General features: G+C 39.9%; 1 protein-coding gene across 1 annotated transcript in view; it reads right to left on the bottom strand.

Annotated features, from left to right (window-relative positions):
- LOC133612411 (transcriptional enhancer factor TEF-1-like) overlaps window positions 1-25,451 on the bottom strand; it is a 146,895-nt gene that overhangs the window by 49,192 nt on the left and 72,252 nt on the right. Inside the window, exon 2 of the mRNA XM_061969801.2 lies at window positions 24,234-24,590. Within this exon, the coding sequence (XP_061825785.1) occupies window positions 24,234-24,438 (205 nt within the window). The 5' untranslated portion in view covers window positions 24,439-24,590. The remainder of the gene's footprint in view (window positions 1-24,233; window positions 24,591-25,451) is intronic.

The raw sequence follows: 25,451 nt of genomic DNA on the forward strand, positions 1-25,451 counted from the left end.
CATCCATTTTCTACCGCTTGTCCTTTTCAGGGTCACGGGGGGGAGGGATGCTGGAGACTATCTCAGCTGCATTCGGGCAGAAGGCGGTGTACACCCTGGACAAATCGCCACCTCATCAAAGAGCCAACACAGATAGACAGACAACATTCACACACTTGGTCCAATTTAGTGTTGCCAATCACTTATTTCCTTTTAACAAGGATAAATGTACACTAAACAAAAATATAAACGCATCACTTTTGTTTTTGCTACCATTTTTCATGAAACCTGAAACCTCTAAAACTTTTACTATACAAACAAAATACCTATTCCTTTCAAAGATTTTGTAAATCTAAATCTGTGTTAGTGAGCACTTCTTCTTTGCCAAGGTAATCCATCCCACATCACAATTGTGGCATATCAAGTTGCTGATTAAACAGCAAGATTATTGCACAGGTGTAATAGGTGATGGAAACACAACTTTCGAATGTCTCGGCGTTCATTTAAAAGGCTCTGATGATCAATGGAAGGGGTTTTAAATCCAAAGGACAAAAATGTTTGTGCCCCCACCAATGCTGTTCTAAATGAAGGTTGCTATTGTTCTGGACTATCTTGCCCGTTGTGTGGAATACAGAGTTATAGTTAATCCGTTTGTAATGCACAAATGCAGCATGAAGAGGTTTGTGTACACTTTAAGGCTGAAACGACGCGTCGACGTAGTCGACGTCATCGGTTACGTAAATACGTCGACGTTGTTTTTATGCTTCGACGCGTCGCATATTTACGTCACACTGCCGTCATGGCGGAGCGCAAAGCAGATGATGCGAGCGGTGCGAGCGTGGGAAAAAAAGCACGCCAAAAGTCGTCAAAAGTGTGGGAGTATTTCAATAAACAAATGTATATAATTCGGCATTATTTCGGCCAGTCGGCTTATAAAATTAGAGCCGATCAGTTTACGTTCGCGCGCAGGTATAACGCGGCGCGCTCCTGTCTCATCTGCTGGTGCGCGAGCCCGGTAATTAGACCGCTGTGTCAAATCAAGGAGTACAAAAGACGCCAGCGCAGAGTGGAAAAAGGTTTAGTTCATTACAGATAACCCAGAGTTGTGCCAAAAGTATGTAAGATTTAATATTTCTCTTCATGGGTGTGGCGCACCTGTTGCGCTGGTGAGATGGCAGGGGGGGTTGTGTGCATGTAGCGTGCTTAGTCTGGAGGCTAAATACACACAGTGTGTTATGTAACTGTTGTTTAGTGTTGATATTCTTTGCTTAGTTTGATAAATGTTGGAGCAGTTTGCTTCATCAGGAGGGTGAAGTCGCTCAATTTAAAGTGTTGGATTTAACTGTGTTGGTGAGGGCGTAGAAAAAGGGGCATTTTTCTACCAGTAGACAGCGTTTAAGATTGAGTGTTTCACTGCTAAATTAATAATATATTTATATTGAATATGGATTTTAAATATGTATCTAAATAGGTGGTTAATTGGTTAGGTATTTATGTATTTGCATATTGGGTTTTCTGTTGCATTTATCTATTGTGTTTCTGGTGTTAAATGTATTTTATATGTATCTTGGTGCATTTATGTTGAGACAATTTATTTAAAATCTGTTTTAACTTAAAGGGAAAAGATGTGTCCATTTTCTTGCACTTGTTTAATGGTTAAGAGTTTGATAGCTAATTAATAGTTGTAAATTATGGGATTGATAATTGATTGATTTTTTACAGCATGTTAATCTTGTGGTGTTTTGTCCTTAAAGGTTTTTCACCTACTAAAGAAGCTAAAGGCTACTAAAGGCTACTAAAGACAGCTAATGACAGCTAAAGAAACTAAAGTCTATTAACACTGCTAAAGTCTGCTAAAAAGACTAAAGAAGAAAAAAGAAGCTGTTTCTTGGTTGGAAAAACTGTTGCAAACTAAAGGAAAATAAAAGGAAAAAGTAACTACGGTCTGGTCTTTTGAGTGAAATCCAGAAGCCACATTCAGCATTGGTACATCCCTTCAAGTGTGGGATAAGCACAGCGAAAAAAGCAAAACACTTGACAGTTGTTGTATGCACACTGTGTCGAGCGGAAATGGCCTATCATAGCAGCACAACGGCTATGAAGGAACATTTGAAAAGAAAACACCCGACAGCGTTCTTGCCATCACCATCAACTAGTCAATCGTCCGCGTGAGTATACATTGTCATCATTACACAAAATCATGAATGTGTCATTTGTATCTGCGTTGTAAATTCATAAACTAAAACACTGTTTCGCTCTGAGAGGCGCGTTTGGCATGCCTGTTCAGTGTTTACAAAGACGCGCTCCTCTTTAACGCTAACGTTAATTAGTTGTGCAAATACCTTTTACAACATTAACAGTTACATATACTATGTACAAACCAACAATTAACTTTCACTTTAATCATACTATCATTGTTGTGTTATTAAGCAAAATAAGCAATACTTTTACTTTTGTTGAAATGTTTACACTGTTACAGAATATTTCGTTTTGCACTTTTTTGTATTGGATGTTTATCTTTATTTTTGCACATTTTAAAGCAAAATAAGCAATACTTTTACTTTAGAAATGCTTATACTATTGCAGAATATTAAGATTTGCACTGGATGTTTACTTTTATATTTGCACATTAAAAAGCAAATAAGCTACTTTTAATTTTGTTAAATGTTAAAAGTTTTAAATGTTTACATTGTTACAGAATATTTTGTCATGTTGTTGTCAATGTTGACTGAGTGGCCATACTTTTTTTTTTGTATATAAAAGTCATGCCTTTTGAAAAAACTGGCCAACATTTATTTTTTCATCTTCATTTTAAATAAAAAAAATAATCGGTAAAAGGAAAAATAATCTATAGATTAATCGAAAAAAATAATCTATAGATTAACCGATTAATCGAAAAAAATAATCTATAGATTAATCGATAGAAAAATAATCGTTAGCTGCAGCCTTAGTACACTTTATTATTCGCCTTTACAGTCCTGTACACTTAGTGCTACTAAATGAAAAAAATTAGTAGCAGAGAAGATTTTTGTAGCAATTTGAAATGTCTTAAATATTACAATTTCATTATTAACACTCAAACAGGGTACAGATGTGCACACATATACTGTAAACAATGTCATCATAAGGCCTACTGTAACACAGAAAACATCTCTAAACTGTGCTAGCACTGTCACTAACACGAGTGTAGGGCTGGGCGATATGGATCAAAACTCATATCCTGATAAAGATTGGCCCATAAACTAACCCATAAATGGAAATATCCGTTGACGTAACTAAATATCTCCATCATGCCTTGATTTTAAATTTTCAGGATTTATGGGGATCCCAAATACATAAAAACAGGTACCAACACATAAGAAAAGCAGGTTTTGCATAATAGGATCCCAACTTGAAAGGTGTTTTGAGAAAATAAAAAATAAAAAGCCTTAAAAACAATATAAGAAAAGTCAAATACAATCTCCAATATTCTTTTAAAACAAATTTTGCTAAGCTCAATTATTCAGCTTACCAGAACACAAAAGAACACAATATGAAATAAAGTGCCCTGGTTTAAGAGGACATGTTTAAACGTCAGCAGCAACATGAAAATAATTGACCTTTAACAATGGTGTTTTTATAGGCAAACATTATTATAGGATATACACAAAAAGATGTTAGACACACAGCTCTCCTGAGTGATCAATCATTTGGTTATGGTTTAAATTGATTTCAAACATGCTACACAGACAGGCGAAAATTTTACCCGAGTGAATTTGGATGGATTTATTTTTGGAGCAAAATGCGATAAAAAGGGTTGAAATCCCTTTTCACACATGAGAGACAGGTTATTTTTTTAGTCGCAGTCTATTTTTAGGCGCATTAGCGAGTAAATGTATCACACTGTAGAGCACTGCCTTAATATACCATCTTCATTCTCTTTCATCTCATTCGTATTTCATTGGGCGGCATTTCGTTCTTTCGCCGGGATTCTACATTTCCTGAGCTACCTTCTTAAATAAATCTCAGTTGTTTCTTTTTCCCCCCATCTATGCACTACAACATTTTCTGTTCTTTTAATTTGTGAAGCAAATAAACAGTCTCCTGTTTATTGCAATTGTTGCTTATATTTTTACTGGATGGTATCTCCTTCCGGAGTTATATCCCACGCATGGGTGATGCAAAGGGTCCTCTCCGGTGGCACACAGATCTGGTTTTCAATCGCATAATACAGGTGTGTTCGTTCCACTTTTCAAAAGCCGAACACGATCAGGAAAAAGGTGTTTCCATGTAGGGCTGGGCGATATATCGATATACGTGATATATCGCGGGTTTGTCTCTGTGCGATATAGAAAATGACTATATTGTGATATTTGAGTATACGTTCTCACGCAGTTGCTTTTAGCTGCTGGCATTACACTACAGGCTCTTCTGACTCTGTCTTGTCGCTCCTTCTTACAGACAACAAGCGCACCTTCTTACACACGTCACATACTGTCACGTCATATGTCACATACGTATACGCCCTCGCGCAGCAGAGAGGTAGCAGCATGGCTAAAGTTAGCTGTGATGCGAGTGGTAATACGAGAGAAAGAAGGTGCGAATCTGGTAACAAATGAAGGAAGAATTAATTCCCAAGAAAAACAGCAGGGGGTCCATCATCTGGCAGTGGTTTGGCTTCAAGTGGGAATATGTCGAACAGACAACCGTAATTTGTCAAGTGTGGGGTGAAAGCATTTCTACAAAAAGTAGCATTACTGCTAATATGTAGCATCATTTGAAAAGTCACCTGAAGAGTGCTTGAAACTCCGCATGTTAACATCTCCGTTCGGTGCCACACCATCAAAATGCCGAGGCAAATATTTCCACATCAACACCGTATGAAAAAAAGAGTCAACAGATGGAGATAATGTCCGCAGGAACCTACCACGTAGCGAAGGACGAACACTATTTTATTTCCTATTATACAGCTTATTTTTATTTGACACTTATTGAAATATCTTGTGTGACATCATGTTTTAAACGAATCGCTTGTTTTAAAATGTCTCTGACAATCTTGCACTTTCTGTTTTGGAAATGACATGTATGTTTGTGCCACTGCTTAATAACGGTTTAATAAATACAGTTTTGCTAAATTGACTTACCGTATTTTTCGGAGTATAAGTCGCACCGGAGTATAAGTCGCACCTGCCGAAAATGCATAATAAAGAAGGAAAAAAACATCTATAAGTCGCACTGGAGTATGAGTCGCATTTTTTGGGGAAATGTATTTGATAAAACCCAACACCAAGAATAGACATTTGAAAGGCAATTTAAAATAAATAAAGAATAGTGAAAAACAGGCTGAATAAGTGTATGTTATATGAGGCATAAATATCCAACTGAGAACATGCCAGGTATGTTAACGTAACATATTATGGTAAGAGTCATTCAAATAACTATAACATATAGAACATGCTATACGTTTACCAAACAATCTGTCACTCCTAATCGCTAAATCCCATGAAATCTTATACGTCTAGTCTCTTACGTGAATGAGCTAAATAATATTATTTGATATTTTACGGTAATGTGTTAATAATTTCACACATAAGTCGCTCCTGAGTATAAGTCGCACCCCCGGCCAAACTATGACAAAAACTGCGACTTATCGTCGGAAAAATACGGTAGTTGTGATTTCCTTCTCTGCCTGAAAGATTAAAAGTAGCATACACTGTATTAATGCAGTATGAAGAAGAATGTTTTAATGTAGACACATAGATTCATCATACTGCTGAGATTATATGTATCAAGTGTTAATTCAAGGCTAAGGCAAAATATCGAGATATATATCGTGTATCGCGATATGGCCTAAAAATATCGAGATATTAAAAAAAGGCCATATCGCCCAGCCCTATTTCCATGGATTGTAGGATGCTTATTTAGAGCCCAACTGTTTGAGAAATCGGACTAAGGCCATGTCTACACTAAGCACCGTTTCAGCCACACTAAACCAGCGTTTAAGGTCCCCCTCCTCGGACAAATTTTTACACGGCTAAGTGCGCCGTGTATTTCTTGAATCTCCGGCACTTATTGCACACATTGCTCGTTTACAAAGTGAGTTCGGAGAGGAAGTGACGCCAGAAAGACCGCGCCCACACATGAAGTGACGCCAGAAAAACCGTACCCACACAGGAAGTGACACCAGAAAGACCGCGCCCACACAAGAAGTGACGCCAGAAAGAACACGCCACAGCCAGCTTCATAACATTTGGAGCTAAAAAGATGGAGGCGAGTCATCCAGACATGCTGTGTTTCTCCTTCTTCTACATGTACAGACGCTTGTGGAAATCACACATGAATACCTTAAGAGAAGGCTTTGATTGATTGATTGAAACTTTTATAAGTAGATTGCACAGTATAGTACATATTCCGTACAATTGACCACTAAATGGTAACACCCGAATACGTTTTTCAACTTGTTTAAGTCGGGGTCCAAGTAAATCAATTCATGGTAATTCAAGGCAACGGGCAATTGCAGCTATTTGGGATACAACACTTCTCAGACGGCAAGAGTGTCCGGGTCAGCTGTGATTCTAATTGCCGAAAAACTTTATCCCTTCCTCCCGTGGATGTGATACAGGCAGTGTGTGACTACAAATATTGCTTTATGGATGTGATTGTCAAATGGCCAGGCAGCGTGCGTGATGCCCGCATCTTCGCTAACTCCGCCATTAGCGCGCAGCTGAAAGATGGAACCATCCCCTTGTGTACCAAACAACTGCTGGACGATGAAGATCTGGTCCTTGTTTTTCTTTTGGGTGACCCAGCTTATCCCCTGACGCTATATCTCACGAAAGAATACCCCAACGGCGGAGTCAACCCACAACAATATATATATATATATATATTTAGATCCCGAGATTAATTGTTGTAAAATGTTTTATTGCATTGTCTACTTTCTAATGTCGATTAAAGATGTATGATGGCTCAGGTGTGATTCACTACAATAGGGCCCCACAGCACACAGGATTCTAGTTAATTGAAATACCACAACACTGGATATTGTTCAAAGGAGATACATTTTAATTTAAAAACTTGCACACAAAACACAGCAAACAAATGTAAAATGCACAGCAAACTATTTACAATATAGCTCTTTTAAATAACTTCACAGTGAAGTAAAGTCATCTACTGGAGAGTTTGGAGCAGATGGACGCTCAGGTGGATTTTTATTTTTATTTTCCTGTGCACGAGTACTTGGTCGCGTTGCGCCGGCGGACGGAGGGGCGTGGGGGTCTTAAACGGTGGCATTGTTGTGTGTGGACACGGATAAGGTTAGGTGTGATTTACCCTGGATAACCTTATCTTAGTGTACAATTTGCTCATGCATTTGTTCACAAAGTGGTGACCCTCACCCCATCCTTTTTGTGCTTTTATACCCAATCATGGCACCCACCTGTTCCCAATTAGCCTGTTCACCTGTGGGATTTTCCAAATAAGTGTTTGATGAGCATTCCTCAACTTTCTCAGTTTTCCAGTTCGAACGTAAAGTATCTTGTCTTTACAGTCTATTCAATTGTATATAGGTTGAAAAGAATTTGCAAATCATTGTATTCTGTTTTTATTTACGATTTACGCAACATGCCAACTTTACTGGTTTTGGGGTTTGTAGAAAACAGTGACCACCTGAAGGCTTTGAGGCACGTTCCAGTGTGTTTTGTTTATTAAATAAGTGGAGGAATGGCCGAGTTTGAGCGAGTTAGAAAATGAGTACTTTTCAGTTGTTGCGAGAATGTGGAGATATTTAATATTACCATCAATAAAGAATTTGGCTTACTTTTCTGCCTCGGGTCAACAAAAACGAAATAGGACTCATGTCCGCCATAAAAGTAATATATTTTTTAAGAGAGGACAAGTATGTCTAAGTGGCAGCACGGTGACACAGGGGTTCATGCATGTGCCTCACAATACGAAGGTCCTGAGTTCAATCCCGGGCTCGGGATCTTTCTGTGTGGAGTTTGCATGTTCTCCCGTGACTGCATGGGTTCCCTCCGGGTACTCCGGCTTCCTCCCACCTCCAAAGACATGCACCTGGGGATAGGTTGATTGGCAACACTAAATTGGCCCTAGTGTGTGAATGTGAGTGTGAATGTTGTCTGTGTATCTGTGTTGGCCCTGCGATGAGGTGGCGACTTGTCCAGGGTGTACCCCGCCTACCGCCCGTGTGCAGCTGGGATAGGCTCTGGCACCCCCCGCGACCCCGAACGGGACAAGCGGTAGAAAATGGATGGATGGAAGTATGTCTACGTTTTTACCAAAATACATGACACTGGGATGAAAGATGTGGCCAGGAGGATTTTTTTTTTTCACAAAAAGAAAAGTGTTTTTCCCCTCTAGAAAGGTAGAGTGGATGCCATACACTTTCATTGGAAAAAGTTCATAAAAACTAGAGCGGCGCTCACCAACTCCTGGTGGCAACCTATCCAAAACCAAACATTAGACGTAAAAATGTTTAGACAGTGATAGAGCACAAGCAAGGCTACCCTCTCTTAGTTAGTGGAATGCTTATGGCGCTTACCAATTTTGTTTATCAGCATGTCGCCAATACGTTTGCATAAAAATGTATTGTATGCCATGACATTGTACAGCCATTGTATTAATCGGACAATAAACTGCATGAATGTCATACGATTAGGTGTTCAGTTTCCCTGAGTCTAAATACATACACATGTAAAGAACATAATGTCATGGCTGTTTTGAGTTTACAATCAATTCTACAACTCTTATTTTTTTTGTGATAGAGTGATTGGAGCGCATACTTGTTGGTCACAAAAAACATTCATGAAGTTTGGTTCTTTTATGAATTTATTATGGGTCTACTGAAAATGTGACCAAATCTGCTGGGTCAAAAGTATACATACAACAATGTTAATATTTGCTTACATGTCCCTTGGCAAGTTTCACTGCAATAAGGCGCTTTTGGTAGCCATCCACAAGCTTCTGGTTGAATTGTTGACCACTCCTCTTGACAAAATTGGTGCAGTTCAGCTAAACGTGTTGGTTTTCTGACATGGACTTGTTTCTTCAGCATTGTCCACACATTTAAGTCAGGACTTTGGGAAGGCCATTCTAAAACCTTAATTCTAGCCTGATTTAGCCAATCCTTTACCACTTTTGACATGTGTTTGGGGTGGTGTTCCTGGGATTAAAGGCCTCACCTTTACTCCTCCAAACATATTGCTGGGTATTGTGGCCAAACAGCTAAATTTTTGTTTCATCTGACCACAGAACTTTCCTCCAGAAGGTCTTATCTTTGTCCATGTGATGTCAGATGAAACAAAAATTGAGCTGTATGGCCACAATACTCAGCAATATGTTTGGAGGAGAAAAGCTGAGGCTTTTGACCCCAGGAACACCAATTCCTACCGCCATGTAGTATTATGCTTTGGGCCTGTTTTACTGCAAATGGAACTAGTGCTTTAAATGGGACAGTGAAAAAGGAGGATTACCTCCGAATTCTTCAGGACAACATAAAATCATCAGCCTGGAGGTTGGGTCTTGGGCACAGTTGGGTGTTCCAACAGGTCAATGACCCCAAACACACATCAAAAGTGGTGAAGGAATGGCTAAATCAGGCTAGAATTAAGGGTTTTAAAATGACCCTCCCAAAATCCTGACTTAAACATGTGGACAATGCTGAAGAAACAAGTCCATGTCAGAAAACCAATACATTTAGCTGAACTGCACCAATTTTGTCAAGAGGAGTGGCCAAAAGTTCAACCAGAAACTTGCCAGAAGCTTGTGGATGGCTACCAAAAGCGCCTTATTGCAGTGAAACTTGCCAAGGGACAAGTAACCAAATATTAACATTGTTGTATGTATACTTTTGACCCAGCAGATTTGGTCACATTTTTAGTAGACCCATAATAAATTCATAAAAGAACCAAACTTCATGAATGTTTTTTGTGACCAACAAGTATGTGCTCCAATCACTCTATCACAAAAAAATAATATTGTAGGAAGTATTGGAAACTCAAGACAGCCATGACATTAAGTTCTTTACAAGTGTATGTAAACTTTTGACCACGGCTGTAATTACCCACCCCTGCCTTAAAGCAACATGTTTGAATTAATACCAACTTAAACTTTTCTGCCAATAAAAAAACAGGACTTATTCTACAGTACTCTGGTCGTTTTTCCATTATTTCTTAAGATGTTCTCATTTCCAATAACCCGTGGTGTAAACTACATTGTGAGCACACCTCATCCACCCATCAATCCATATGATGTGTGTTAAATCCTGCCAGCCTACTGGTCATTATATTGAATGTCTGCTGTATAATGGGACCATTATGAAGCTAGTTATTTTCTCTTCCTTTTATACACATCCATTTATAATTTTTGGTGCACTTCTTTAACAAGTACATCTTGGCACCCTTGCACATCTTCTTTTCTAATGCAGCCAATTTTCCTCCAGCCAGTGGGGGGTATCTTTTAGGCCCAGATATGTCCGTGACTGTAAGATATTATTTCTTTCATTTTTGCTCACCTGCAGCTTATTCTACTTTTAACGTTACACACAAAACTCCCAATAATGCCAGTGAAGTGTTAATGAAAATGTTTCCTACATATAAAAGACATTTTAACATACATGAAATAGAGATAAGACATGTTATCATACTGTAATGCAGATGCTTTAACATAATTAGGCCTATGTACAGTATTACAAAAATAATGCATTTTGTTATTGAAATATTATTAATAAGTTTGGTGTTTCTTTACAAAGTGTTATATCTTATTACTGGCCGGAAATACTACATTGGTTTCAGTCATTTTTATGGTTCTTGTCAACGGCAGGGATGTGAGCACTCTTTGTGGAAAAAAGAGGAAATTTGAGAAAAAGAGGAACAGTTCTATCAACACAAGGTGCTGCTACACCAGTGGTGTCAAACGTACAGCCCGAGGGTTGGATCAGGGCCGCTAACATGTTTTATCCGGCCCGCGGGATGAGTTTGCTCAGTATAAAAATGAGCAGAAATTTTTTAATGAAAGAAACTGCTGTTGTAAATGTGTCTACTACATGTCGCAACAGCAATTATTTGTATCTTTGTAGATGATGCTACCTATGTAAAACAAATAAACCACATGTTAGTGCACCAGTCGAGGAAAATTAGCAAACTACATAACGTCCTGTAATTTGATTTTGATAAGATTATTTTTACCTGGATAGATTGAAAATTAACACCAATGACTGATGAACATTATCACATAATTTATTCAGAAAGTATAAATAACGACAAATAAAGATAAAATACTATTAACCGCAACATGTGAGGGTAAAAAAAAACCAACAACATTAGGATTTGTAAATTTTCAGAATGTGCTTGTTCTATTTCTAAACAAAGAAAACAATCTGAAGTTGTCTTTATTTTTAAGTTATCGTGCCGTGATTTTACCAGTTCTGCCCACCCGAGAGGGCCCCACCGGGAGCCGTAGCTGAGGCGATCCGCTAGAAGGGCCCGACGCACGTCCAGGGTCACCACCGCGCCCACCGTACCGACACCCCGCCTCGTCTGCCTTCGCCGCGGCCGGCGTCACGCGCAGCAGGTAAGCAGCTTACCTGCCCGCCACCCCCGTGGCCGGGGGCTCGTAACAGGGGTCACTCCGCGCGCTCCGCCCGCGCAGCTTACCTGCCCGCCACCCCCGTTGCCGGGGGAGCGTAACAGGGGTCACTCCGCGCGCAGTGCGCTCACGAAAAGGGTGGGGCTCACCCTGGTTGATATAGACAGCATGACGGTGGCCATGGAAGTCGGAACCCGCTAAGGAGTGTGTAACAACCCACCTGCCGAATCAACTAGCCCTGAAAATGGATGGCGCTGGAGCGTCGGGACCATACCCGGCCGTCGCCGGCAGCGAGACGCGCTTGGAGGTGCGCTCAGCGCGGCTCCCATATGATTGCGCACTGGTGTGCGTCTGGGTCGTGACAGCGTGGCACGCGAATGTCTGTGCTGCATTGGATCAGTCTCCTTTCTTTAACAGGCAAAAGCTTTATAACCTCACTAATGCCTTGCATCGTCTATATTAGATATATAACAACGGGCGGGTGCGGGCGGATGCGGTTCTGATTAAATGTTAGGTCGGGTGGATGGCGGATGGTTGACGACTTTCTGATGCGGTTGCGAATGAAATAATTGCCTATCCGCGCATCTCTAGTGTCTACAGTTCTTTTGGCAGTTGAGTAGTGACAGTAGTATGAACAAAGGTAATGGAACAGTATGACTTCTTTATACTCTTGTTTTTACATTATTTACAGTCATTGAATGAAGAGTATTGTAGTCCAGTAATTACATTGGTAATTACGTGTAAATTAAGTGTTCGGATTGTAATCATCCAAATATGATTTGCAGCAAAATGGACGTCAACGTTATGGCTCAGAGAGCGAACTTAGGCGACAAGTAAGCTAGTTAGATGGTAGGCTAACTCGCAAGCTTGTTTTGGTCCTGACACTCAGTGCAGTGTTTAGCTAACAGGAACAGTGAGTACCTGCAACTAAGGCGATCGTTCAGCAAATCTTGTTTATATCGTATTTTTATTGATATTTAATTTAAAAATATTTTAAATATTGGTTTGCACTTAAGCACTTTAAGATTTATTTAAATAAAAAAATGTGTTGCAAATGAAATGTATTATTAATTATTTCTGGTGGTTGGTTTGGTTGACCTACACTTTTCAATCACGGGATCATTGCATTTGTTTTTTGCTATACTAACTGAGTTTTAGACCACGATTGTTTGGAGTGTAAAATTTGGTGGATGCTCTCTGTCGCATCCCCCTAAGTTCTTTCTTGCTTTACCCCTTGTTGTGCACATTCCTTTATGGAATTTCCATAAAAGTACTGTCCATACTTCCTAGCCAGCCTGCCTTCTTGTTTTTGTTCATGCTTTCATTTTTGCTTGTTGCTGCTTCTGCTCAACCCCTTTTTTTTTTTTTTTTGCAACAGAGAAGATGTCACTGCATTCTGGGTCAACACCACACGCTCATATAGAGCACCGTGACACTTAATGTTGTAATACTATTAGTGCTGTCAAATGTTTTAATCAGACAAATCACACTTTTGCATTTTGATTAATCGAGATTAATCACAGTTAATTACTTGCGTGTAAAATGTAACAACATTTTCAATTTTATTGTCAGGATTTCATGTGGGACTTTTTTTTTTTACATGTTTTACTTCATTGCATGTAATTTATTTGATCAAAACCTAACAGTATTACATAAAGCATCGTCACTGTGGATTTGATTAAATGGTAAATGGGTTATACTTGTATAGCGCTTTTCTACCTTTAAGGTACCCAAAGCGCTTTGACACTATTTCCACATTCACCCGTTCACAAACACATTCACACACTGATGGCGGGAGCTGCCATGCCAGGCCCTCACCATGACCCATCAGGAGCAAGGGTGTCTTGCTCAAGGACACAACGGACGTGACTCGGCTGGTAGTAGCTGGGGATCGAACCAGGAACCTTCAGGTTGCTAGCACGGCGGTTTTCCCAACTGCGCCACGCTGTCCCCACATTAGTCGCAGTCTCTTCACTCATCTTTGAACTGATATACAGTATGCACTGACCTGTTTATAGATCGTTAAAGGCCTACTGAAACCCACAACTACCAACCACGCAGTCTGATAGTTTATATATCAATGATGAAATCTTAACATTGCAACACATGCCAATACGGCCGGGTTAACTTATAAAGTGCAATTTTAAATTTCCTGCGAAACTTCCGGTTGAAAACGTCTAGGTATGATGACGTATGCGTGTGACGTCGATGGTTGAAACGGAAGTATTGGGACGCCATTGCATCCAATACAAAAAGCTCAGTTTTCATCGCAAAATTCCACAGTATTCTGGACATCTGTGTTGGTGAATCTTTTGTAATTTGTTTAATGAACAATGGAGACTGCAAAGAAGAAAGCTGTAGATGCGATCGGTGTATTAGCGTCTGGCTACAGCAACACAACCAGGAGGACTTTGACTTGGATAGCAGACGCGCTATCCGACGCTAGCCGCCGACCGCATCGATGATCGGGTGAAGTCCTTCGTCGCTCCGTCGATCGCTGGAACGCAGGTGAGCTTCGATGTTGATGAGCAGATGAGGGTTGGCGTAGGTGGAGAGCTAATGTTTTATCATAGCTCTGTCGAGGTCCGTAGCTAAGTTAGATTCGATGGCGTCGTTAGCAACAGCATTGTTAAGCTTCGCCAGGCTGGAAAGCATTAACCGTGTAGTTACAGGTCCATGGTTTAATAGTATTGTTGATTTTATGTCTATCCTTCCAGTCAGGGGTTTATTTATTTTGTTTCTATCTGCAGTTAAGCCCGATGCTATCACGTTAGCTCCGTAGCTAAAGTGCTTCACCAATGTATTGTCGTGGAAATAAAAGTCACTGTGAATGTCCATTTCGCGTTCTCGACTCTCATTTTCAAGAGGGTATAGTATCCGAGGTGGTTTAAAATACAAATCCGTGATCCACAATAGAAAAAGGAGAGAGTGTGGAATCCAATGAGCCCTTGTACCTAAGTTACGGTCACAGCGAAAAAAGGTTTGCGTCCTGCACTGCACTCTAATCCTTCACTCTCACGTTCCTCATCCACAAATCTTTCATCCTGGCTCAAATTAATGGGGTAATCGTCGCTTTCTCGGTCCCAATCGCTCTCGCTACTGGTGTAAACAATGGGAAAATGTAAGCAGACTTTCAACTTGCGAGGGCTACTTCCGGTACAGGCAAGGCTTTTTTTTATCAGCGACCAAAAGTTGCGAACTTTATCGTCGTTGTTCTATACTAAATCCTTTCAGCAAAAATATGGCAATATCGCGAAATGATCAAGTATGACACATAGAATAGATCTGCTATCCCCGTTTAAATAAAAAAAAATCATTTCAGTAGGCCTTTAAGCAACCTGTTCAGGTAATCACTAGTGGTTAAGTTAAAAAAAGCATAAATTGCATGATTAATCTGCTTTTATACATGATTAATGAGATGTTTTAAGATTCATTTCATGAGATAATGCGTTATTTTGACAGCCCTGAATTAAATCCATCTTTAGGGCCAACTTGCTCATCTTGCCTGTCTGCTATGCTTACGTCAGCGTCATAACACAGGTGTGGCTGGTCATGATGTACACGCCTAAATGACATCTTGTCAAAGCACCTTTGAAAATAGACATTTTAAAGGGGAACATTATCACAATTTCAGAAGGGTTAAAACCATTAAAAATCAGTTCCCAGTGGCTTATTTTATTTTTCGAAGTTTTTTTCAAAATTTTACCCATCACGCAATATCCCTAAAAAAAGCTTCAAAGTGCCTGATTTTAGCCATCGTTATATACACCCGTCCATTTTCCTGTGACGTCACATAGTGATGCCAATACAAACAAACATGGCGCATAGAACAGCGAGCTATAGCGACATTAGCTCGGATTCAGACTCGGATTTCAGCGGCTTAAGCGATTCAACAGATTACGCATGTATTGAAACGGATGGTTGTAGTGTGGAGGCAGGTAGCGAAAACGAAATTGAAGAAGAAACTGAAGTTATTGAGCCATATCGGTTTGAACCGTATGCAAGCGAAACCGACGAAAACGACACGGGAGAAAGCGAGGACGAATTCGGCGATCGCCTTCTAACCAACGATTGGTATGTGTTTGTTTGGCATTAAAGGAAACTAACAACTATGAACTAGGTTTACAGCATATGAAATACATTTGGCAACAACATGCACTTTGAGAGTGCAGACAGCCCAATTTTCATCAATTAATATATTCTGTAGACATACCCTCATCCGCTCTCTTTTCCTGAAAGCTGATCTGTCCAGTTTTGGAGTTGATGTAAGCAGGCCAGGGAAGCTAGGATCGATATTCTTCTCTTGATCATCTTCGGTGGCATAAGGGACGGTGTGAGCCAAGACATTCAGGGGGTTTAGCTCGCTCGTCTGCGGGAACAAACTGCCGCCATTGCTTGCCGTGCTACCGAGGTCCTTTGTCCCTGAATTGCTCACACACTCCGGCAGATTTCTTTGACTTTATCGTTGGAAATGCATCTGCTTTGAGTGTCGCAGGATATCCACACATTCTTGCCATCTCTGTCGTAGCATAGCTTTCGTCGGTAAAGTGTGCGGAACAAACGTCCAATTTCTTGCCACTTTCGCATCTTTGGGCCACTGGTGCAACTTGAATCCGTCCCTGTTCGTGTTGTTACACCCTCCGCCAACACACCGACGAGGCATGATGTCTCCAAGGTACGGAAAACAGTCGAAAAAACGGAAAATAACAGAGCTGATTTGACTCGGTGTTTGAGAAAATGGCGGATTGCTTCCCGATGTGACGTCACGTTGTGACGTCATCGCTCTGAGAGCGAATAATAGAAAGGCGTTTAATTCGCCAAAATTCACCCATTTAGAGTTCGGAAATCGGTTAAAAAAATATATGGTCTGGTGATAATGTTCCCCTTTAATAATATCACGAGGTCACCAGAATTACCGTGTACTTTGGTTTTGCAAATGGTATGCAAGTGTTTCAGGCCTGTTGATGCACACATTGTTTATTGCTGCTGGCGAAACAACATTTGCAATATTATCGCGTCATTAAGTTATAACACTGGAAAAAGTGCAAACATTGACATATAGCAACAACAACCACATTTATTTGGATTTACCTGACAAATGTGAGCTAAATATTCTATTCACGGTGCACACCAGCTGCTGGCTAACAGTGTCTGGTGCAGAGCAGGTGGTGTGCAGCAGCTTTATCACAGCATTTCAGTAAAACAGCTGCCGGCTGCTACAGGGTACACAGTTGAGAGGGGAAGGGGAACTGACACAAATAAAAGGACTATGTGTCCAAAAAAAATAAATAAGAATGGTAAAGGATGAATTCAATTAAGGGTCTTGTACAACAGTCTTGATGACTAATGGATTTTACTCATTTCCGCAGTTGAACATATCAGGATGGCAAAGCAAGATTACCTCAACTGAGTCGGAGAAAAATAAATACTTAAGAACCTGAAATTTTTAATTTATTACTCAGAGGCCCCAAACTCAAGCAGTATCATACAGAATTCACTAGAGAGCACTCTGCATGCAGAGAGAGCGGCAAGAAAGAGGCACAGCTGGTGGCAGCCAGAGGACCATCTGCTCATCATTTTATTAGTTCACACACACACACACACACACACACACACACACACACACACACACACACACACACACACACACACACACACACAACTGCACGAATACAAACACACACACGATGAGGCAGTATTAAATCTATTCTCTCGCATACATCTTTATTCTGCAAGGCTCTGAGACCCCATGCCCTCGGAGATAATCTGAGAAAATATGAAATCCGATTTTGAACAGAAAACCTCTGGCTTGTCTTTTATTTTTCTGTTGATTTAAAAGGAACAAGTGTTGTTCTTTACATTTTTGGGTATCTCTCCCTATAAATAACCGATCAACAGATAAACATTCTTGCTGAATCGAACTGAATTTATGTCAATTAACTTTTTCAACCACAAACCTAAGAAAAAGTTAAAAAGATGGAAAAGTAGATCTGTAGGTGGGCATCACTTTTTTGGTGTTTGAACAATGTTTGGGATTTGACTGAAAACTTGAAAGGAAAAGATCAAATACAAAAGAACCGCAAGAACCGAGAAGAACATAGGCAGAACTAATTAGAACATAAAAATGGATGGACACGACACTGTGAAACCAGCACAGGGGGGACTTGAATGTTAATTTTAAGAGTTCCCGCATAACCTGAGATCATCCTTAATACAGCACAGATGACTTAATAACAAGTCCAACAGCATCCAAAGGGATGAATTAGAAAGGAGGAATGTGTTGACCTATTTCGGTAGGTGCTACTCTTTGCAATGGAGTTGGTCTTCGAATAGGCTTAATGCTATTGTGATAATAGCTTCATCTATGAACTGTCCAAGTGATTGTTGATGCCAATTGTATAGAAGCATTACACTAACAGTAAAAATAAAAATGAGTCACTCTGGGTGAGACGCTTAATCGTTCATATGTATGATGACCGCTGCAATGAATCGAGACTGTGTCTTTTAGAAGCGAATTTAAGGATCGAGGGTACATCAAATATTGCATTTTGTTTAGGAATTAGAACGTTTACCCTGCGTGATTTAAAGGGGTCATATAATGATTTGAATCCACATTAACAACACTTACTTGTGGTCTACAGAACCTGTAATGTGGATTATTTGGTCCAAATTTTGCTTTATAGACCATCTTGAAGCCCCCTTTTTACTGTCTCTTGAAATTTAGTCATTTTGTGGGTGGTTTCATTTCCATGCAAGAGACTTCCTCCATGCCCGTCAGCAATGTTGTAGTTTTACCGGAATGCTTCCGTACCGACAAATGTAAGTTACAGCTCCAGGCTACTTTTTAGTACAAATGGCAACAGCGGAGGATCTTCTCATCCGACCGCACATGTACGAGCCAGAGTCTGGCCTGCAGCGAGTGGGAAGCGTAAATCAGAATCAGAATCAGAATCAGAATCAGCTTTATTGTCATTACGCAAGGTAACGAGATTGAACAATCTTTAGAATTAAGGAAAAAAGTTAGGTTACAAGCAATGTTCCCTCTAATTTTTCATGTGTGTGAGCAAACGCAAAAACTCCCTGAGCATTCAGTGGAGCCCATGTGAGTAACATCAGACGTGCACACTGTGGCTACACCAGCAGCACACCTGTCCCAAACCTGACTAAATAACAAGTTCAATCTCCATCCATCCATCCATCCATTTTCTACCGCTTGTCCCTTCCGGGATCGCGGGGGTTGCTGCATTCAGGCGGAAGGCGTGGTACACCCTGGACAAGTCCCCACCTCATCACAGGGCCAACACAGATAGACAGACAACATTCTCTTATTATTATAATCAAATGACAGCAGTCATTTCCATGAGGTTATTTTCTAATATAAGTGTTTAGGCCCACTTACAATGACAATAACAAAAAATAGTGTTTTTCATGAACTGTGTACTTGTATTGTTTGTCTGGGTGGAGGTCCTGCTTTGGAAATAATTTGTACCCCTTTCACTATAAGGCGCACCTAAAAACCACAATTTTTCTCAAAAGCTGACAGTGCGCCTTATAACCCAGTGCGCTTTATTACGATTCATTTTCATAAAGTTTCGATCTCGCAACTTCGGTAAACAGCCGCCATCTTTTTTCCCGGTAGAACAGGAAGCGCTTCTTCTTCTACGCAAGCAACCGCCAAGGAAAGCACCCGCCCCCATAGAACAGGAAGCGCTTCTTCTTCTACTGTAAGCTACCACCCGCCCCCGGAAGAAGAAGAAAAAACGCGCGGATATCACCGTACGTTTCATTTCCTGTTTACATCTGTAAAGACCACAAAATGGCTCCTACTAAGCGACAAGGATCCGCTCCGGTTCATAAAAAGACGCAATCTCTCCATCCGCACACGGATTACTACCGTATTTCACAGCAACTGATATTCCTGTGAACCGCACTGTGGAACGGGAGCACGTACGGTGAATATTCGCACCACAGGGAATGAGAAGTCATCCTTCACTGTGGTTCTAGCTTGCCATGCTAACTTCCACCCATGGTGATATTCAAAAGGAAGACCTTGCCAAAAGAGACCTTTCCAGACGGCGTCATCATAAAAGCTAACTCGAAGGGATGGATGGATGAAGAAAAGATGAGCGAGTGGTTAAGGGAAGTTTACGTGAAGAGGCCGGGTGGCTTTTTTCACACAGCTCCGAAGGCGAACACACCTTCACTAAGACGGGCAGACAGCGCCGGACGACATACGCCAACATTTGCCAGTGGATCGTAAATGCCTGGGCAGATATTTCGGTCACAACTGTGGTCCGAGCTTTCCGGAAGGCAGGATTCACAGAACTGCTGCACAACAACAGCGACACTGAATCCGATGACTTCGACGAGACGGAGCCGGCCATTTTTGGATCCCACGCTTGCGCAACTTTTCAATTCGGACACCGAAGACGAAGAATTCGAAGGATTTACGAATGAAGAATAACTTCAGAAGGTGAGCGCTATGTTTATTTTGTGTGTTGTGACATTAACGTTCGAGCAACATTATGTTGCTATTGCTCTACACCATTTTGAATTTTACTATGTTTGTGATTGCACATTTGCGTACATTTTGGGACAGAGTTGTTAGAACGCTGGTTTTCAATATATTATTAAAGTTTGACTGAACTATCTGACTGTTTTTTTGACATTCCCTTTAGCGCAGCGTAGGCGCGGCTTATAATCCGGGGCGGCTTATTGGTGGACAAAGTTATGAAATATGTAATTCATTGAAGGTGCGGCTAATAATCCGGTGCGCCTTATAGTGCGGAAAATACGGTAGTTCCCAATAAAACATTCACATGTTGCACAATGAGATGTAAGCAGGGGATCATGTGTACATTCCTGCAACTTCCTGTTTGTAAACAATATATTTTTATTAGTATTTATTTAATATACTAACAGCATTTCATGATTAATATTTATAAATTAAGATTATAAATTATTATAAATGACACTAGAATAAGCACACATTTGTTTGGTAAATCATAGTGTAACGACCTGGAATGACACTTTATGTGTGGTGTTGGAGTTGTCCGACTTTTTGTGTGGCTGTAAACTCATCATTGGCTAAGTGCCATATATGCATGTGTTGGCGCAAGTGAGAAAGAGCGAGCGGTTGCTGTTGATATAACAAAGTTGGTTTTGGTCTGGTTTGTACTGCAGAAAATGATCACTTTTGCTAGATATACTTTTTTTTACTAATGTTTTGGTGATGTGTTTATGGCCGACAATAAAGAGTTTTGCTCAGTAAAGTGATGGATGGAATTCATGTCCTCAAAGCGTCTCAACAGACGTTACAATATTTGAACAGGTGCAAGCCTGGCTCAGGGAGGACGACGCCACTGCCATGCAGAGTCCCCAGGGATTGTACCAACTAGTCCTTTCAAGAAATTCTGAACAATCATGACGAAAACTGTTTTCTCTGTCGTGTCCGTGTGTCAAAAATTGTTATGCGCTTATTTTTATTTGATTTTGTGCGTGGCATAGATTTGCCATGCGCAGAGGACGCTTGAGCAGTGCGCAATTGCACAGGCGCGCACTTTAGAGGGAACGTTGGTTACGAGCTTTGTCTTTAAATGCTTTTTAGTTCAAGTATACAAGCTATGTGGTATTATAATGGCTATGTACATTAATCAGAATCAGATTGTATGTTAACACACAAGCAATTTTACTTTGTAGACTATGCTCTCTTTTTGTCAATGCATGAAACAAAGAAAAATGCAACAACTACAAGAGAGCACAGTACCGTGGCGGCCATGCCAAAATACAGCAATATACTGTTTATATCTTAACTGTATCGTTAACGTATCATTACATTTGTCAATCGAGTTAACTATTAATAGATATATGGCGCAGGGCAGACAAAAAAAGACTGTTTAAATGTAATGAAAACACTAACAATGTGCGCTAAATTGTAACACTTTAATACATGTGCCAGAGTCTTACTTGCTAATATCAATGGTCAGGAAGAAACTACATGCTAACGTATGACAACGGATTGTCTTATGTCTACTGTTATTGGACTGTTGTTGCTATAAACTTACTTTATTGTATCCACCTAGTGTTGTCCCAGTACCAAAATGTATTTCTATACTTTGATACTTTTCTAAACAAAGGGGACCACAAAAAATTGCTTTATTGGCTTTATTTTAACAAAAAATCTTACGGTACATTAATCATATGTTTCTTATTGCAAGTTTGTCCTTAAATAAAATAGTGAGAATACAAGACAACTTGTCTTTTAGTAGTAAGTAAGCAAACAAAGGCTCCTAATTTAGTCTGCTGACATATGCAGTAACATATTGTGTCATTTTCCATTCTATTATTTTGTCAAAATTATTAAGGACAAGTGGTAGAAAATGAATGATTAATCTACTTGTTAATTTACTGTTAACATCTGCTTACTTTCTCTTTCAACATGTTCTATCTACACTTTTGTTAAAATGTAATAATCACTTATTCTTCTGTTGTTTGATACTTTACATTAGTTTTGGATGATACCACAAATGTGGGTATCAATCCGATACCAAGTTGTTACAGCATCATACATTGGTCATATTCAAAGTCCTCATGTGTCCAGGGACATATTTCCTGAGCTTATAAACATAATATACATTAAAAAAAAACAAAAAAAGATTTTGTGATGCTAAAAAATATCGATGTAATCATAGTAGTATCGACTATACACGCTCTTGTACTTGTTATCATTACAGTAGATGATAGGTGGATCGGTACTTTTTAGAGGCAGTATATAGTACCAAATATGATTAATTAGTATCACGGTACTATACTAATACCGGTATACCGTACAACCCTAAATCCACCCTTACCATAAATTGTTGGAACGGTCTATGCAAATGTAGTTTTGGGTAAATCCGCCTGTATATTTCTTATCAGACCGAAGCAGATCTTTCAGCCAAGTTCTGCGCTTCATGTCCGGCTGCGGTCTCACGACACAACGTCCGGCGAGTAGGTGCATTGTCACGAAAGACAAAAGTTAAATAGGCACTTCTTTGTTTTTAAATGTGACTGGATGTTGGTGTTGTGACCTTTGCTGGTTAATACAACCAATAACCAGTGTTGGGACTAACGCGTTAACGCCGTTACTTTCGGCGGTAAATAGTAATCTAACGCGATATTTTTTATATTCAGTAACTCAGTTACCGTTACTACATGATGCGTTACTCCGTTATTTTACGTTTTTTTTTTATGTAGTATCGGCTAGAAACTGAGAAGATCTGAGTGTTTTATTGCAGCGCTGTGGAAGAGGCAACAAGAAAGAGGCACGCCGCGCGCTGTCTGTGTGTGTATATGTGTGTGTGTGTGTGTGTGGGAGGGGGCGTGTCTGTGTTTACTAACAAGACATCATGGCGAAGCCCGAAGCCGAGTTTCTTAACATGGAGATATTCTCAATACTTTTCTTTTGTCGACCACAAAGAAAATAACATTTTAGTTGAATGTAAATTGTGTCTTGGATCAAAGATCATATCCTAGCAATTCAAATCTGCTGAAACAGCTACAAAAGCAACATGCTTTGACGAAGCTAGTAAAGAGAGACACACTTCACCTGCTAAGCAACAGCGGCTAGATTTTAACGAGGCACTGCGCACTGAAGGTACACACTCTGTCAATTCTCTTATATACTGTTGCTCTTTCATTCTAGGCTTCTAGAGTGTTTGATTATCACATCACTCTAAATGTATAGACTATAAAGTTCACAAACAAAGAGGGATGCTAGTGGGCCAGGCCAATCTTTCCTAATCTCTAAACTAAAACTGGGGAAATGTGTAGAGTGTTCTGGGCTTCAGACATGATTTTATTTCAGAATTCCTTGAGATAAAAAAAACGCCTGGTTAGGCTTTGTGTATGTAGTGTGTGCCTTCCTTGGTTTACAGCTGTGTTGTTATTATGCTGTTTGTTACTTATGTATGTTATGTTGCAGCTATTTAAAATAGTTGTGTCAATTTGTTCTGGTCTGAAACAACTCGGCCCTTTGAAACATATCTTTGTCTTTGTGTGTTGTATGTAGACCACATTGCTTAGCAGAGTTCAGTGATGCAAATGCATGTCAAGTTGATCAACAGATTGTATTATTCTCCAGTGCAATAACAGTACTGAAATGAAGGCTAAAAGGGCATTAAATTGGGCCTTAAAAAAATTAAAAATATATATAAGTAACTAAATAGTTACTTTTCACAGTAATGCATTACTTTTTGGTGTAAGTAACTGAGTTAGTAACTGAGTTACTTTTGAAATAAAGTAACTAGTAACTGTAACTAGTTACTGGTTTTCAGTAACTAACCCAACACTGCCAATAACAGAACACTTTTGTTTTCGGGTCTCACTGTGAACATATTTTTGTTGGACTACAATTGCCGCTCCCAAAAATAAAAATGGCGGACTCGCGCAGATGTCTGCCGGAAGACGCACGGGGATATCCATTGACATCACATATTCGTAAACTTCACAAGTCAGGGCAAATTCCAGCTGGTTTGGAACAAGGCAACATTGTTTTATAAGTATTTCCTCAACGTCTCAATGGTTTGAATTCAACATTTTGACACTTATGTGGATCCTAAATACACAAAAACAGGCAAGAAAAGTGTGTTTTACAAATGATGACCCTTTTAACATGTCCCGTTAACACTCACCATACATCTTTCCTTCGTCCGACAGTATAATCTTCCTTCTTCCACAGGGTGGGTAGATAGCAAGGGCTTCTTGGAAGCTCTGCTCAATGTCAGGGCTCCACACCCCCTCGGGGTCCCCATCTATAGTTTTGTCTCCTCCAGAGTCACTCAATCTGTCCATATCTTCCCCGGCACTCTCGCTGCCGCTCCAGCTGCTGCGCTCCATATTGGCAGCTAAAGTCGACTAATCGGCAGCACACAAAACAGCACAGAAAACTAGTGGGTTTTCTGGTAGGCCAGAAATATTCCGCCTAAAAATGGTCAATCGTAGAAAAGTAAAAAGTTGGGACAGGAATCCGAGAGCAGTTCCCAGGAAGCCTATGGACACAAAACAACAAGAAAGAAATGTTTAAGTTGCAGATTCAGTGATCAAAGTACTCATTCCTATCATTATTAGGACTTGTTCATAGCCAAGAGTATTATAAACAGTATGTCATCAACAGTCTGTTGTATCTGCCTGGGTGCAGATAGATTACCTTGCTGCAATAGAATCCCAACTACACAAGATTTTGTTTTCAACCTTTTAGGATTGTTGGTGATAATGATGGCCAGTTTCCAAAACTGGGATGCTCTGAGCAAGTTACAGAAATAGTGCAAGGGTCATAGAAACATCTGGGATGAGTCACTGAAACTTCAAAAAGTTTAAATAACATGTTAACTTTCAAGACAGTGCCGTCTTTGAGCCATAACTACAATGTAGTAGTAATAATAATGACAGAGATGACTTGTTGCAGTATGGTTTTGATTGCTCTTGGGGGTAGTGAAATTGAAGAAACACATCGACACAACATGATAGAAAAATGACAAATTGACAGGTGTCAAAATAAAGGGCCAGGGGCCAGGTCTGGCACGCCACATCGTTGTATATGGTCCGCAAAAAAACCTGGAAAAATATGTCAATAAAGTACTTTATCTTTTCTTACTAAATGTATTTGTTTATTGCATATTGACAGAAAATAATATGTACTTCATGAAATTGCATACTTTTTTAACTTTAATATAAACCTATGTTGCAATAAATATTATATTCTATACATTTCAAACTATTTTTTGTTAAAGTAAAATAAATACTTGGATATCTGCTTGACTTGACCTGCTTAGTGGCCTTGTGGTTAGAGTGTCTGCCCTGAGACTGGAAGGTCGTGAGTTCAAACCTCGACCGAGTCATACCAAAGACTA

This window comes from Nerophis lumbriciformis, linkage group LG10 (genome assembly GCF_033978685.3).
Source record: "Nerophis lumbriciformis linkage group LG10, RoL_Nlum_v2.1, whole genome shotgun sequence".
NCBI lineage: Eukaryota > Metazoa > Chordata > Actinopteri > Syngnathiformes > Syngnathidae > Nerophis > Nerophis lumbriciformis.